Source organism: Tyto alba, unplaced genomic scaffold, assembly GCF_018691265.1.
Source record: "Tyto alba isolate M040663 unplaced genomic scaffold, T.alba_DEE_v4.0 Super-Scaffold_42, whole genome shotgun sequence".
NCBI lineage: Eukaryota > Metazoa > Chordata > Aves > Strigiformes > Tytonidae > Tyto > Tyto alba.
In genome coordinates this window covers 12,647,156-12,664,500 of record NW_024881318.1, presented here as the reverse complement: position 1 = coordinate 12,664,500, position 17,345 = coordinate 12,647,156, and the positions used below count along the sequence as shown (strand labels likewise).

Sequence of the window (17,345 nt, the reverse complement as noted above, 5' to 3'; positions counted from 1 at the left end):
CTCTGGGGGGCACGCTGGGAGTGGCGGTTGTTTCAAGATGGCGGAGGTGGTCCCTGGGCCGGGCGGAGGGGTTCGTTGGAGCCCGGGCAGTATCCTTACAGAGTGGCGGTGGGCGGCTCGGAGCGGGCCGCGGCGGGGCCTTTGCCCCGGGGCTCTTGCTATGGCGACGGGGCCTGGGCGGGGGGACCTCTCCGCGGTGTGTGTGGGGGGTGTGCTGGCGGGGAAGGGTGTGAGTTTGGGGGCGGCCTGTCAGGGCAGGCGGCGGGGGCGTCTGCGTTGGGGTGTTGGTGTAGAGAAGGCTGGAGCCGGTGTGGGGCCGGGGGCCGGGTGGGGTTTGGCGGCCGTGGCACAGGAGGTCTTGGGGGGGGTGGGGTGGGTGGTGGTCCACTCGTGAGTGTGGGGGAATCGAGAGGTTGGGCGTGTGCCTGTGTCCGGGGAGTGGAGAGTTACTTGGGCTTTAAAAACAAAGCTGGCCTGCGAGAGGAAGGAAGGTTGGTTGTCCACCTTCCATGTGACCTAGCTGAGAAGTCCTAGGGGAGGTAAATATGTAGAAAATGTGGAAATTGGGTTCAGCTCATGGAAGGTTGAAAAGGAATCAGCAGTGAGAAACTGAGGCTAGCAGCTGAACAGGCAGCAAGAAAAAGATGTGTCTTTTGTGAGTGCTGTCTAAGCAGGAGCATAGCACTTAGGGTGAGCCTGTGGGGAACCAGGAGGGGTCTGTCTGTGAGGGACAAGTGGTGGCTTTGTCTGCAGAAGACACGCAAGCTCCAGCTGTGGAACACTGCATGGGGCTGGACCTGTAGGTAGACTAAGCGGTGCTTGTGGTGTTGGGGATTCAGCCTGTACAAGCCTGGATAGGGAGAGATGCACCTGCATGGTTCGGAGGACGAGAAGGAGTTGGCATTGATGTCTGGGCTTGTGTGGCTGAGGTAGAGGCCCAGATACTTGAGGATGTTAGGGTGAAACTGGCAGTCTGGCCTGGAGGAAATTTAGGAGCTGACAATTTAGCTGCAGGCATGATGGCCTTGAAGCATTGCTGTTGCTTAAAACAGAGAGTGGGATCCCAGCATCAGCTAGAAGTGATTGAAAAGAAGAGTATATGTGTGTGCTCTTGTATTTTTGTTTGATTGCACACTCACTGCAAAACAATGCACAAATGAAACGGGCCAATTGTCCGATGGACTGTTTAGAGAGCACATTGTCATGATTTCCCATTTGTGTAACAAAAAAAGAAAAAATTAAAATAAATTGCCTACAGCTTTTTCTGTGATATGATAGATTGAGGGTAGGTAGTCATCCGATCTGTTGCCACACTGTCACTGCTCTTCAGTTGTGGAAGTATTGATGCCGTAACAGTGACAGTGTATTTATATCAGTTAGCTACTGGGGTGACAGGTTGTTTCCCATGACTAACTGTTCTGGTTTTGGCTGAGATAGAGTGATTTTTTCTTCTTAGTAGCTAGAATAGTGCTGTGTTTTGGTTTCAGTATAGGATTTGGTATGAGAAAAATGTTGGTAATACACTGATGTTTTTAGATATTGCTTCTTGGAGTTCAAGATTCTTAGGGCAGTGAGGAGGGCGCACAGCAAGCTTGCTACCCAGGAATTCAGGAGAGCAGGCTTTAGCCTCTTCAGGGATCTGCGTGGCAGAGTAGAATGGGCTAAAGCCCTGGAAGGAAGAGGGGCCCAAGAGAGCTGGTTGATATTCATGGATTCCCTCCTCCAAGCTCATGAGTGATGTATCCCAACAAAGAGGAAGTCAGTCAAAATTGCCAGGTGGCCTGAATGGATGAGCAAGCAGCTCCTGGGCAAGTTCAAGAACAGAAAGGAAGCCTACGGATGGTGGAAGAAAGGACAGATAGCCTGGGAGGAATACAGAGAAATTGTTTGAGCAGCCAGGTCAGGAAGGCCAAAAACCTGATAGAATTAAATCTGGCCAGGATTTCAAGGATGTCAAGGGCAACAATAAAAGCTTCTGTAGGTATGCTGGTGATAAAAGGGAGACTAGGGAAAGTGTGAGCCCTCTACAGGAGGAAATAGAAGATCTGTTACATGGGATGTGGGGAAGGCTGAGGTACTCAATAACTCTTTTGCTTCAGTCTTCACTGGCAAGTGCTCCAGCCACACTGCCCAAGTTGCAGAAGGCAAAGATGGGGACTGTGAGAATGAATAACCACCCATCGTAGGAGAAGGTCAGATTGAAGACCATCTAAGGAATCTGAAGGTGCACAAGTCCATGGGACTTGATGAGATGCTTCTGCGAGTCCTGAGGAAACTGACAGATGAAGTGGCTAAGCCACTATCCATCCTATCTGAGAAATTGTAGCAGTCCAGTGAAGTTTCTGCTGACTGGAAAAGAGGAAACATAACCCCTACTTTTAAAATGTGAAAAAAGAAAGACCCAGGGAACTGCAGGCCAGTCAGTCTCACGTCTGTGCCTGGCAAGATCATGGAGTGGATCTTCCTCGAAACTCTGCTAGGGCACATGGAAGATAAGGAGGTGATTGATGACAGCCAACGTGGCTTCACTAAGGGCAAATCATGCCTGACAAATTTGGTGGCCTTCTATGATGGGGTTACAGCATTGGTGGATAAGGGAAGAGCAACTGACATTATCTCTCTGGACTTGTGCAAAGCATTTGACACTGTCTTGCACGACATCCTTGTCTCTAAATTGGAGAGACATGGATTTGACAGATGGACCAGTCAGTGGTCCAGCCAGGAATTGTCTGGTTGATCGCACTCAAAGAGTGGCATTCAATGACTTGATGTCCAAGTGGAGACCAATGATGAATGGTGTTCCTCAGGGGTCGGTGTTGGTATCGGTGCTGTTTAACATCTTTGTTGGTAACACGGAGAGTGTCATCAAGTGTACCCTCAACCACTTTGCTGATGGTACCTAGCTGTGTGGTGACACACTGGCAGGAAGGGATGTCATCCAGAGGGACCTGGACAGGTGGGTCTGTGCAAACCTCATGAAGTTCAACAAAGCCAAGTACAAGGTCCTGAACATGCTTCAAGGCAATCCCAAGGCTGGGCAATGGGTGGCTTGAGAGCAGTCCTGTAGAGAAGGACTTGGGGCTGTTGGTGGATGAAAAACTGACTGTGAGTGAGCAATGTGGACTCACAGCCCAGAAAGCCAGCCATACCCTGGGCTGCATCAAGAGAAGTGTGACCAGAAGCTTGAGGGAGAGGATTCTCCCCCTCTGCTCTTTTTGTGAGACCACCCCTATAGTGCTGTGTCCAGATCTGGGGCCCCAACATAAGAAGGATGCAGACCTGCTGGAGTGAGTCCAGAGGAGGCCTTGAAGATGATCGGGGTGCTGGAGCACCTCCCCTGTGAGGACAGGCTGAGAGAGTTGGGGGTGTTCATCCTGAAGAAAAGGCTCCAGGGGGACCTTATAGTGGCCTTCCAGTACTTAAAGGGGGCTACAGAAAGGGTGGGGAGGGGCTCTTTATCGGGGAGTAGTGACAGGATGAGGTGTAATAGTTTTAAACTGAAAGAGAGTGGATTTAGGTTGGATCCAAGGAAGAGATTCTTCCCTGTGTGGGTGGTGAGGTGCTGGCACAAGGTGCCCAGAGAATCTGTGGCTGCCCCCTTCCTGGAAGGGTTCAAGGCCAGGTTGAATGGGGCTTTGAGCAACCTGGGTTGGTGGAAGGTGTCCCTGCCCGTGACAGGAGGGTTGGAACTAGGTGATCTTTAAGGTCCCTTTCAATCAAAACCATTCTGTGATTCTATGACTTTTCAACTCCTCGTGTCCTGCTAGCGTGCAGGGGCACAAGAAGCTGGGAGGGAGCACAGACAGAACAATGTACCCAAACTGGCTGGGGGAATATTCCCTATCATGTCACATCACAGTATATAGATGAGTGTTGTCTGGGAAGCTCATTCTCTCGCTTCTGGGATTGTGATTTTGGGATCTTCTTTTCTCTGGGATTGCTTTCCAGGGCTGGGCTGGGCATCTATCAGTGTATGGTGAGCAATCACATTGTGTATTACTCATTTGTATTTTCTATTATTTTTATTTTATTTCAAATATTAAATTGTTTTTATCTCAACCTATGAGTCTCCTTACCTCTACTTTTCCAATTCTCTTCCCCATACCCTGAGCAGTGGCACGGTGTTTGGCTGCTTATTGGTTTTAAACCACGATATTAAATATGGTTTCTTGAGCCCAGCAGTGTCCTCATGCAGCATGATATTCCAAGGAATGATGCTCTTCCTGACAACCATTTCCACTGTACATGTTTTTGCAAGTAGGTAGTGTTGCCTTTGATCTTGGAAAAGTTTAAATATCTGGAAATGCATACGGCACAAGAACAAATAATAGTGAATGCTTTCAAAAAGGGTGGGGATGGGAAGTTTGGGAGATTTGGTAATGTTGGTGTAATAGCTTTGGAAAACTGAATGTGTCTCTGTAATTGCTGAATAGATACAGCATAGCAAGGCAGATGCACTGTTGCTGTAGGGGAGCCATACAGCATTATAAGATGTGCAGTTTCTCTGATGCCTGTGTGACTGTTTCTTCTGGTGCCTTGAATATTACCTGTGGTGGTACAGAGTTTATAATGTGTATAGTCACCTTACCGGGAGTCTTGAGAGGCATGTGGCAATGGATTAATGTTAAATAGTTGATGCTGGTGCTGTACCTAGTCTTTCACTCTGAGGCAAGGATGTTTGACCTCTTTATGAATCAGCTCCTGAGTCACTGAAATTTTCAGTCCAGCTGATTACAGTAACCTGATCTGAATTTGGTTTATTCTAATGCACTAGATTGCAAACCTTCATGGGAGACTGGTCCTGTTAGCTGGGAGGAGTAACAGCAACAGCTTTGACTAATTTTTTTCTTTTTGCCACTAGGTATCTCTCCACAACAGTGCCAGTACTGGAGGCAGATGTCAAAAGCTGAATGTTGTTAAGACAAATGAGTTTTATTTCCTATAGATGCATATTGACACACAGGTTAACCATATGTCAGTTGAGAAGGCAATCGCCTACACTGAAGTTTGTTGTTTCCCAAAGCAGTATGTGTTGAAGATGTCCTGAAGTCCTCAGTGTCCTGAAGATTGCTGTTGGAGTTGTGCTGACACAGCTGTTGGGGCTGGGCTGTGATCCAGACTTGGACTTTTGATCTACATCGGTGCTTTTTGGAAAGAGGGGTCAGAGTGCTTTACTTTCAGAGTTTATCCAGCTTCCTTACCTGGTTCATGGCATGACCCCACAATGTGTTGTGACAGCTAGAGATAGCAGGCTGCAGCTTACAAGTGAGAACAAAAGCGCTTTCAGTGTTTGTAGAGAGAGATGGCTTGACAGTAGTACTAAGTGAACATATTCTCAAACTGATGCAAGACTGATGAGTGATAATTGTTTACAAGTGATAAAGGGGATCAACAAGATCACAAGTGAGCCTGTGATCAAACCCTTCCAGTGTGCCAAATACCAGCTGTGTGATGGACTGATTGAATTTGAAGTTGCTGTCCACAGATGGAAGCTTCTAGGCTGTTGCTCATTTCTCCACTGTGTAGAATTTATTAAATTAAGTTTTTGAGTTGGTACTACTAAAAATCAAATTCTAGTTAGGGCAAGAGTTTGTACAGGTTAACTGAGATATTTTCACAATTTGACTTTATTGTATGAAGACAACTGCAAAACCTTAAATGCATTTATATGTAAACAGTACAGAAATTAGGTAATTGAGTTAATTTGCCAACCTTAGAAGGTTGAGGAAAGTAAAGGGGTATAAACAAAAGACGGTGGAACAGAATTTTGTGCTCTGTGCTTTTATTTTTTTACTTTAGTGTAATGTTAGTTGTTCATGTGGGAATAAAAATCTTTATGTTCAGCTAAATGAAACTGTTGCTTTAAGGAAGACACTATAGTTTACACCCTTCCCTGAATTGTGTTGAGTCCTATTTTTAGAGACTTCTAGAAATCGAAGATTTAGGTTCAGTGACTGCTAACATAACACAAATAATATTGTATCTGGTCCTTTGTGATTTCTAAGTGTTTTCTGCAGTCAAATAACTTAATAGTTAAACCTCTGGGTTGTTTGAAAGTTTTTGAAACTTCTTAAAGAAAATCAGTCCTCAAGCTTTCATCTGTTACTCGTCATGTGATGATCAGATGAGAATGACCAACTTTGAAATCTTTTGTATTTATCCTCATTTATGTTTCTTAGAATAAGTTATACAAAATGTATTTCATCTCAGTATGAATATATACTGTTTTGGAATTTGTCTTCCCTACATATCAAGAGGTTCTTTATATAATGAAAACCTGCTCCAATTTAAATAAATATTATTACTTCATTATCTTAGTAATTGCACTTGTAATTGGGGCTGGTCCCTGGGATCTTTTCTGAAAGTGACCTCCAAGATAATCTTTACAGTCTGAAAGTTAATGCACAGTGAAGGAGGAGTAATACTTTTTAGCAATCTGTGTGTGTTTTGTTTTTCCTAGTCAGGTTTTACTTGGTTTTGGTGCTCCCAAAGAGTTGCCAGTTTGTTGTCTTATCAACAGTCTTTTCAAAGTCAGAGCCAAAATACTTATTTTTGTTGTTCTGTTTAAGGGCCAAGCTTGCTCTCTTTTTGTTTATTACCTTTAACAAAGCCACATGCAGTTTCTGATGAAGAAGAGCCAATGGTGTCTGTTTCAGGTATGATCTAATAGCTGTAAACAAAGATTTTTCCTCTCAATGCTAAACTTTGCAGTGCCTTTTCAGGTACGTGGTTTGTGTACATAAGTGGGTAAGGTACAGAGTCATCACAAGTTGTAATGGGACATATAGGATTATAGCAGAGGATTTATGTTCTGCTGCTTAGATAAGCATACGGTATAAGATAAGCAGTTTCAGGGGAGCTCTTTCTCTTGCAGGTACAGCATAGTTATATCCAATCTATAAGGTAAGCTGAATTTTTAATGCGGTCTCCAAAGAATGTTGAAGTATTAGAGATTTCAGGCTTTTTGTAAATTTTGAAGAGAACAATTAAAATGAAGATTAACTGTGTCAAGAAAAAGAAATTTTTTTTTCTTATTAGTTCTCTTGACCTCAATTTACTGAGTGCATCCCTGGAGAAAAGATGGGTGTTCTTAGTTCCCCTTCAGAATTTTCTAATTGTTTTCAAACACAGTTTTTTTCAGTGACACTTGGTCCTGAAAACATATCTGGGGATGATTAACTCTAGTAAAATTGTATATGTGTCCAACAGTTATAAATTTTGAGTAATCCTACTCTCTGTGTTGGAGGAGCATAGCTACCTTTCAGAACTACTGGCCAAGAAGCAGTATTAAAAATCTGTGTGTGTGTTTTGTAGCTAGCATAGTTAAAGGCAGATGATCTCAGATCATTGTACTCTGTGCCCTGAAAAGAAAACAGTGATCCTAAATGATGGGAATGGATTCACTCTGGGAAATATTTTTCTACTTCCATGGAAGAGAATTTCAGAAACATTGTTCTCCCTTGTGTATGAGCATGGAGATGATAAAGCTTGTTATTTAGTTCTTTCACTTGAATTGCTGGTGCATTTCTGAAATTCATTAGCCAAATAAATGTAATCTATCTGCTAGTATAGAATCAATATTTTTTGTTCAACAATTTTTGCACTTCTGAACAGTCAAACCTCAAACACTGAGGTAGTACCCAGAAGCTATTTGCTTCCATCCTGCCCTGGGATGTTTTAGTGTTGGTGTCAGTGTTGGCATGTTACAATTGTAGCACCAGTATTTTTCAGTGCTTTCCTGTTGCTGTCTCCTGTGGAGCTGACTTGGAGCAGGGGGAGCTTCGAGAAGCTTCTGACAGGGAGCTGCCCCTGCAGCCCCCTCCCCTGCCACCAGAAAAACTCCACCACTCACTCAACCCAGGACAGGGTGCATTAATTTTAATTATGGCAAGTTTTTTACAGATGATCTGTGGAGTGTGCACTGTAGATTTTACTCAGCTGCCTTGTCCCGAAAGGAACAGTTAACCTGAGCAATCAGTATATTGTCTGTATAACAGAAAAAAATTGTATTTTATCATAGGAGTGGTACTTTTAACAGCATTACTGCTGCTTGGTTCCTTGTTGTATTTGAGTGTCATAGCAAAAGGTCTGTTTTATGCTTTTGCATCTTAAACACATGTTTTTGCATTGAACCAGTCAGAAGACAACACGAGCGTTTCAGAATTTGCTTTGATGTTCATTGTGGTTGGGTGCACTTCAGTGCTGTGCATCTCTTTTTCCACTGATATGTTTTTCTTAATAAAACTTTGTATGGTGTGCGAGGCTGAGGAGGAGCTGCAAACATATACCTGAAATGCTCATTCTTTTCAAAAAGAGCTGCTGAGGCATGGATATCTTTGTGGAAGTCCTGCTGTAGGAGGCAAGGGAAGGGTCCCTTTTGACTTTATATTCTGGTGACTTTATAATTTGTGTGTTTTGCTTGTCTTTAATCTACAGGAGTGTCCATGAGAGGAAAATTAAGAACAAGGTATTTGCCAAAATATCAAAAAAGTAAAACAGAGCTAAAGGTGCCTGTAGCTGTGGCTTCTGTTTCCATGGATCCTGTTAGAAGCACAGGAGATCTAACAGGACAGCAGGTCAGTAAAGGCAATTTTTTCATGGACTTAAAAGTACACATAGAAAAATGTCAGAAAATCATTAGATTGAAAACTTTTAAACAGTTTTAGAGTACTATTATTTTTTCAATCTCTTACACTTTTGCCGATTTACGTGGTAGCTTGTTGGCAAAAATTGATTTTCTACTGAGATTGTTTTCCCACCTAAGGAGAATGTGCTGATTTATGTAAGTGTTATGCAACTATGTAAAACAGATTATATATATTTCTCTGTGTACATGTGTATAGAAGGAGAGTAAGTGTAGCTCTGAGTAGCCTCTAATCCTTATGTTACTACGCAAATGTGCAAAAAGTTTTGCTTCAGTCTATTCAATTCCATTGCTCTAGCCATATCACTTAGAAACAAGATTTGTAAAAATTTTTCAGAGACCTTTTTCCTGTGGCTGCTCAGCTTAGTAGGGTAAAACCACTTTCTGGTTTTAATAGTAAAAGTTTAAAATGCACCTGAGAAGTAGCTTTGTCAGTTGACATTATCTTTGGCTCTGCTTTTAATTATCTGGTGTACTCCTGTGACTTTTCCTACAGTTTATTGCATTAGACATTCCAAAGCATTGGGGTTTCTTTTGGAATGTTATGCTGTATTGTGATTTTCAGAAGGTGATTGAGAGGCCATTTTTCTAACATAATTTGTATAGTACACTGGCTATGTCAGTAATTTGAGTACTGTTAAGTACTTAAGTCTCTTGCCCAGTAGTCATTTTGGGCAAGCCTGTAAGTCACTACGGTTTGGTATCCTCCCACTTACAGGCAGGATCTAAAACTTTTGACTAAATCACTGTTGTATTATCATGCAGTTAAATCTTGTTCTTCACCTGGGATAAGACATCATTTTCTGTGTCTTCTGTGTGCTGAGCAAATGCTGTGTGCCTCATGTATGTTCAAAACTCTGATGTAAAGACAGATCACTTAAGTCTCATTGCTTTGACAGTGCCATTGCCCATGAAATCCTTCAGCATAACACTAATAACTATTATCCATTTTTAGGGTCTCTCTTGGACTCGTCTCTTTCCATTTCTCTGTTTATCAGTACTTGCTTTTAGGAGGTTGGTATGTACCTCCATTTTGCAAATGATGCTGTTAAGTGACATGCAGAGAAATTTCACAAATAGCCCCTATTATGCAGAATCTTTATGTAGAAGCATCTCTTCATTAGTATCTACAAGCCCACTGCCTCATAGATGCCTTCATATAACACATTAAAAACTTAAAACTGAAATATAATTTTAATTTAAAAAAATAAGAAAATATTGTGTGCATTACTTGTTGTTTAGAGAACTTTTACTCCTTTTTGACCTGTGAAAGCTGATGGGGTAGAAATGGTCTTTTTTTTTTATATAATGCCTGATATGTGAAATCTTGATTGGAGATTCCAATGTGCTTTTATAATATTGACAATAAAATGTGTTCAAAGCTTTTCCTCTTCTCTTTCTTTTTTAACCTTCTGTTTTCCTCTTACCTTGTCAAATTCTCTTGGAAACTTTGTATTCTAACTTTGAAGATAAGCTCTGAATCATTTGAAACAAACAGAACAAATACATTTTACTTGTTATAGAAGAAGAAAGTTTCACAAAGTTTATTTGCAAGGAGTTTTCATCACCAACACAACTCAGTTTCTTCCACGGTGTTGTGTGTGTGTCTAGGGAGAGCTGATCACTTTAATATACTTGTGCTGTTGTACAAGTTACACTGTTGTACTGGTAGGTAGCTCACTGTTAGGATTTACCAGAATCCTTTCTGTAGAGAATGGATTGAGTCTAATGTGAGTCTTGGCAGAACTGATTTACCTTTTCTTTGTTAAGATAGATCTGAGTACCACCAAGGAGGATGAGAGTTTTGGAGCAGACTTCAAAAAGGTCTTGTTAGCTCTGGAACTTTTCTGGTACTCTTAATAATTCAGCGGTTTGGTATACTGGTCTTGTCCAAAATTTCCCATCTTCCTGCTTCCCGTTTGATAGAAGTTGTCTGCTTTTCTCATGCAAATTGTAATCTTGCAAAGTGTGTGTTATAAAGTGAGAGAATATTCCATTTATATAGTACATTTCATTGAGAAAATGCCGAGTGATGAAACTGTTCTACCCTGAGCTGTGTAGGAAGGACAGAAATCAGAAAAATGGAGATGATACAGTCATGTTCTCTGTTTCATTTGCCATCTTGTTTTGATGATGGAGCTGTTGCTGTGCATAATTCCACAGCTTCAGTTTGACCTGTGCATTTGTACAAGCCTGCCTTGGAGAATTTTTTGTGTGCCATCTATCCATACCTGTAGGTGATACAAAAAAGCACAGAGTAATTTTTCAGATTTTCCTTTTTATCCCACAAAGGTTTGTCTGACAGTATATGTGTAGGTTTGGGTAATAGCTTGCAGTACCTTCTGTTAAAATCACTGTCACTAATGTGATCAAGCTTCTTCCTCTTTTGAATTAAAAATGTCCTGTAACTTTTTATTTTTCTTAAAGAAGTTCCATCATCTAACTGCTGAAAAACACATATTTTCAGACATTTTAAGCATGGGAAATGGAGATCCTTCAACCATATGTTTAGCTGAAGTTAAATTAAGTTAAGTTAAAGACAATATCTCTTCATTTGTGTGACTGCAAATAGGACATGTCTGGGAAGGGAACTGTGAAATCAAAAGTCCACTTGAAAAACCCTGAAGTCTAATTTGCCTCCTTCCCCTCCCCCCTCCTCCCTGCCCCACACCCCAGCATTAAAATAAGAGTACACTGAAGGGTCAGGTGGGTATAACATAAGTCTGTATAAAATTATCACCTCTTTCAAAAGCAACATAGTCCTTTAATTGTTTCCAACCACTGTTCAAGAAGCAATTAACTAAGCATGGAAGGGGACACTTCCTCTTTGATGTGTGCAGATCAGCTGCCATTACTGCTCATGAGGGGAGAGAAGCCCAGTCCTTACTTTGTGTGATGTTAACTTGGCCAAACTGGAAGACATTTCGTAGCATTCTTGTGTCTCATGGTAAGCGCAACTTGCCGAAATCTTGGACAGACTAGCATAGCTCTTGTTGCTGCTTTCATCTTGGGATCCTTATTTTGTGTTTAGCACTAGCAGTGGAGAGTCACTGATGACAGAAATTTTTGATAAATAGAAACAATTTAGACCTTAGAACTGTTTCCTCCTTGGAAACACACGGAACAGTTAATGCCAGTAACCTTAATAGCCCAACGGGCCGTGGGCAGCACGAGCAGCAATATGCCCTCTGGTGGGCATTGGTCAAAAATGCTGCAGTTCACAGTGTGATAAAGGGATGCGTTAAAGGAACTGAAGTACAGGAGTATGTCAAAGGTTTGTTTTGAGGAGTAGTAAGTACGAAGGTAGCAAATAGGTGGTTAAAAACAGACGAAGTGACATGTGAGAGGATGTGTACTTTTCTGTGTATTAAATCGTTTGAAATAAGGACTTACCATCTACTAACAACATTGCATACCTTTTTTATTGTTTTGTATGCTCTGGTCATAAGTGCTAAGGTAGAATGTTTTTTTTTTCCTTACTCTTTATTTTAGGATCCTAATATAGTAAAGTTTGAACTTGAATATGGATGTTGCTGTGCTAATTTCCAAGTAATTCCATGCTATTTCTAAGTCATGAGAACCTACTACCCTTTATCTAGTATGAATCAATGAATAGTGTATGTCTTAAAGCTATTCAACATATTTAGCATTGAAGCTAGCAGCTTGCATTTGAATTACAAGTTCCTTAAAACAATTCTCCACAATTTGGTAATTTCTTTCACTGAACTGTACTTACATTTAAAAAAAAAAAATGTGTATTTTATTTCCAGTTGGAATTTGTCTACTCTTCATCTTCTAATTATTAGTTTTTGAAATGCTTTTAATATCTTATGAAATATTTGTTCCACTTTAAAGAGTACTTTCTAAATGTTACTTTAAATTTTCAGGTCACTAATGAAGGAGGAATGAAGAGTGCTTCTTTAAAGGATTTGTGTCCTGAGGACAAGAGACGCATTGCAAACTTAATTAAAGAACTTGCCAGGTAAGAATAAGCATCACTTGAAAATGCATTATGTTTAAGGAGAGTCATTCCTTTAATTAATGTCAGGTGATGTACAACTGCATTGTAGAACTGAATATTTGCATAAAGTATTTTTTCTTTCTGGAAGAGGTATGAACAACAAAGCAGCCTGATCGGTTTTGCCTGCTTTCCTGACCCAAAATCCCCTAAAGACATTGAAAACAAGAGCCAAAGTTTTGCGACCTGCAGTAGTTCATCCACATAAACTTAGTCACAGGGTTTAGGGTTTTGTTTTCTTCTTGTATCATGTACTTTAAATAAACAAATATTGTCTTTTGGAAATGACAAACTGTGTTGAAATGAAACTTTGTAGTGATTATTTATCAGGGGTAAGCTTTTATATGGAATGCCAAGTTAAAGGTGGATTGGTGATCTTCTGGCTGAAACATGTTAATCAGTGTTTGCTCATGTTTGCACATATACAGCAACAGAGTCCAGTGTAATTTTAACTTATGTAGCCAAACTTTCATTTGCTTTGACTAATTTTTTCAAGTTCTCTGTATTCTTTGAAAGGAGAGGCAGAAATAGTACAAGTTTCTCAGCTTTAGCAAAAGGTTTTTTCTGAGTTTCATTCCAGTGCTATTTGCATTCACAAAGATAAATGGTGTGAAAAATAGGCTGAATTTGAGTGAGGAGATTTTCTGCAGTTTTGTGTCCCTAACACTTCAGAATCTCTAGAAATCTGCTTCCTACATAATGTCTATAAAATTGAGAAGGAGCACATGGGACTTTGGTAGACATTTGCACAACATCAGGAGGAAAAGTCTTGTGAGATGATCGTGGTTCCATACTAATAATTTATAAATGCAAAGTTTTTCTAGAACAGAGTGCAGGTTCTCAGATATTAATGAAATGCTTTTTGCTATAGATTTCTTATGTCTGTTCAATAATTGGCAAGCATTACTGTCCTTTTTCTTTTTATATAGGAAGATTTGGGCAGACAAATTAAATTACTTGTTCAAGGTCATGCAATAAGTCTCAGGTGCAGCTAGGAGTATTTTCTCTTTGATTATCCTTATCCAGTGGACCATTTTGCCTGCTAATAATTTGTACCAATATAGGATTTTTTGCTATATAGTATTTTAGTAATTTTTGAAGTTCTTCATGCTTGCAACTTTATTTTATTCTACCTTGTGTTAGAAAATGTCTAGTTAAGGCTGTCATAAAAAGTAGATTGCTGGGAAATCTGGTTACAAATTGTCAGATGTTGGAGCTGTTCGGACACTGTTGCTATTGTTGATTATATAGAGGTATAGTCTAATATTAAAAAAAGCCTTTTATTACATTGTTCCTCATAATACACTGCTCTCCAGTGAACAGTAGTACACTAACTCATTTGAGCATGGGATTCTTCTTAAATCTCAGATGCTATGATTTTTCCCTGAGGACAGTTTGATATTTCTGCCTGACATTTCTTTGAAGAAAAATAGAAGGTGCAGCAACATTAATTTTGAAAAGTAAAATTAGTGGAACACTATTATTTTATACTTAGTTCTCTTTTATTTTTAAACCTAATCATATTTTTATTGGATGTAATTAAAAGTCCTTTCCAGAGTAATAGGGAAGTTGAACTTTAATTCCGCTCACCTCGTCACTTTTTTAAAACTCTCCATAATTTTCATCCCTAGTTGTGCAATGATGGAGGGTTTTTACATGCAGTAGAACATTCTTTGCTATTTCAGAGAAGAACCAGCAGAATGCTGAAAGTTTTCCAGGAAGACTGTCCTGCAGTAAATACTTGGAATAATAAAGATCTCAGTTGACCAGAGCTATACCTCACTGTTCGTTATTTTGCTACTATTTATGAATTAAAATGATGATAGTTGGGACTAATTCCTGCACACTTATTGTGGGATGGTGGACAGAAATAGATTGGTTAATAACTGTCTACATGGAGGCAGTTGTAAAGTGGTAAAATTCTGTCTGTGTGGAAACCAGTAGCAAAATATGTTTAACTCCTGGGGCTTGAATTTCAACCAGGTTTTGCTTGGGCATTTCAGGATATTGATCTTTCCCCTGACTTCTGCAACTGCTGAAGGAGAGTGAACGTACTTCTCTTTCTCTTACAATTTTTAGTTCTCTTCCTCCAATTCTCAGTGCACTTTTGAACATTGGGAAGGTGTGTGCCTATGCATTAGCTAATATGCTGCAGTGACAGGCTTTGTCTTGGTGCGAGTAAATTCTAATGCTGGCTATATTATTATCCTTTCCTTTGGAAAAAATCGGTTACTGGGCTATAACACTCCGTTACTGGGGATTCCAGTGGCTAACATCATGTTAGCTGTTAGGGACATTATGAAATTGAGTTTTTAGATTGGGCTGAAAGAAAGGACTCAGCTGTATCCTTTCAAATCTTCTTTTCTAGGCTAAATAATTTTATTTTTTGCTTTGTGCCGCCACCTGTATATCTAACCATTATTTTGCTGTTCTTTTAACATATCCAGTCTATCATCCCTCTTAAGCTGAAAAGAGAGAGGCAAACTGGACCTGAAGTTTAAAAACACTCGAATGTTGTAAACCTGAATGCTTAAAAATTGTGTCAGCAGATTCTTTCCAAATTATTTTTGTAGGGGAATTTCTGAGTAGAATGAGTCATGCCCATGAATGCCAAAGTGCTTTGTGAGTAAATGGGAAATTCTTGAGTGTGATCGGCCATTATTTCAAAAACAACCAGCATGGCACCATCATGTTTTCAGCAAGGTGCTGCTGACATGGTGGTGAAAGTGGCAGGCAGAGTTAGAGCAAATTTTAGCCTCCTTAGAAGCAGAGTCCTTCTAAGAGGCAAAAAAGACTTTTTCTGAGCCTTTATTACTGCAGGCTATTCCTGAAGCAGTCATCAGCTTATGTAATGAAATGAGCAGTGACATGGTGAAGGCACTGAAAGATTCCTACCCTTGTACTCTGCGCCAATGTCAGGACACATTAGCCTCTTCCAAGACCAAACAGTGCAAGGTCCTCAGTGACCTAGCCGGTGGGCTGTTGAGCATTAAATACTTGCTAGACACCATACTGAGAGTGGTTACAAAGTATTCTGGAGTAAAATATTTTAAGTAATATGAGAGCTCTCTGTCTTGGTATTTGGCTGAATGGAGAGGGTCATAACTTTCTTTGCAGAGAGAGAGAGCGTGTGTGTGCTTACAAGAATTCACTTCACTCCTTACTGATACATAGCCATAGTTCTGTGATTTATTGGCTCCTACTGTGACATATATGTCATAAATACTTCTTCCCTGCCTGAACGGTTCTCATATGCCTGTACAGCTCGCATGCAGTTTGCTTTTGAATGAACAGAGGCATTGACTAAGTGATCTAGAATGGTTCACAAAAGTTTATTTTTTGTTTTTAGTAATGAGAATTGGTATCTAGCTACTCTATATTCTTTCTTCAGGTAAGTGAAACATGGGGAAAGCTGGCTCCCTGTTGTCTTTGCAAACAAATCTTCAAAAGCAGTTTAGGTAGAAAAGTATCATAATGCCCTTGTCCACTCGAGGGAGTGATTACCTTTTTCAAATGAGGTGCAAGATGGTTTTGCTATCAGATCAGTGTCTTTCTGGCAAAGACCACTGGCGTGCCCAGAATGACTTGTACCTGGCAGCTAGTAAAACAGCCTTCAGACAACCCTTTGTCCCTTATTGAGAAAATGCTTCATGCTTCCCAAGACCTTGGATTCCTAAGCCCTTTGTAGGGTGCCAGCAGTCTGGAATGCTACTCTTTTCTATTGACACTGTTTTTTGTAGACTTTTTATCCTCATATGAAGATGAAATTGAAAACTAAAATTGAAGATTTTCCTACAAAAGGTGAAAATGAGAATCAAAATAGAAGGTTAATTTGGTTACAGTACTGGAAACCGTTATAAAGGAGGACAGTAAAACTATTGTTGACTGTATCTTCTGTTCAGGATCTTTGAAGGACTACTTGCCTGTGGAAGCCCATATTACAAATCTGCAGTGTTTGGCTTCTTGGGTTGCCTTCTCTTTGGGGTTATGCTACCTCATATTTAACCAAATTGTCACCTGGATTTAACTTCAATGTCAAGATCTTTTCTTCTCTCTCTCTTTTTTTTTTTTTTTTTTTTTTTTTGTGTGTGTGCTACTTTAGGAGCAATATTGTACTTCAGTTCTCTTAATTGGTCAGGCAGTGAGACTATAAATGAGATATCCCTAAGCTTGTCTGGAAATTACTTCTTGTTGATAGGTAAAGCATGATTAGGATTATTGTATCACCAATCACACTTACCTTTGTGCTTAAAAAGTCATTTGTAGCTATAAATTCATGCTGTGAGATCAAGTTTTGTATTTTGCAAGTTGCATATAATAAAATTTATCCATTGTGCAGCAATTTCAATTACATTTTGAGATCGTTGGGGTTTTTTGTTATTTTTTAAAAATTTATATATACTGCCCCTAATGCTTGAGTAAAATGTATAAGATCTGTGAATACTATCCTTAGACAAAAAATGCTGCCATTTTCTCTTCCTGTAGAGCTGGTATTAAAAGTCACTTTGTTGCTCAGTTCTGCCAGAGGCATGTTGTGACCAACTCTGGCATGAAAACTTCTTGTTTCATCTTTTTGGAGCACATCTTTCAATTAAAATATCTGATTTCATTCCATAATTTCTGTGTGTGCAGGGCTCTGCATTATGCCCTTGGTCCTTACTCTGTTTTTTTGTCCCCCTGTGG

General features: G+C 40.1%; 1 protein-coding gene across 5 annotated transcripts in view; it reads left to right on the top strand.

The window, feature by feature from the left end:
• Window positions 1-10: 10 nt before the first annotated feature.
• The window catches only part of KIAA1328 (KIAA1328 ortholog), a 179,932-nt gene continuing 162,597 nt past the window's right edge, over window positions 11-17,345 (top strand). Inside the window, exons 1-5 of one of the 5 annotated variants that reach the window (XM_033011115.2) lie at window positions 15-89; window positions 6,621-6,656; window positions 6,875-6,903; window positions 8,437-8,576; window positions 12,532-12,626. In XM_033011115.2, coding sequence (XP_032867006.1) covers window positions 8,445-8,576; window positions 12,532-12,626 — 227 coding nt within the window. In that variant the 5' untranslated portion in view covers window positions 15-89; window positions 6,621-6,656; window positions 6,875-6,903; window positions 8,437-8,444. Of the gene's footprint in view, window positions 90-4,111; window positions 4,258-6,620; window positions 6,657-6,874; window positions 6,904-8,436; window positions 8,577-12,531; window positions 12,627-17,345 lie in introns of those variants that run through there. The other 4 variants (XM_033011112.2, XM_033011114.2, XM_042804445.1 and 1 more) reach the window with 4 other exon arrangements.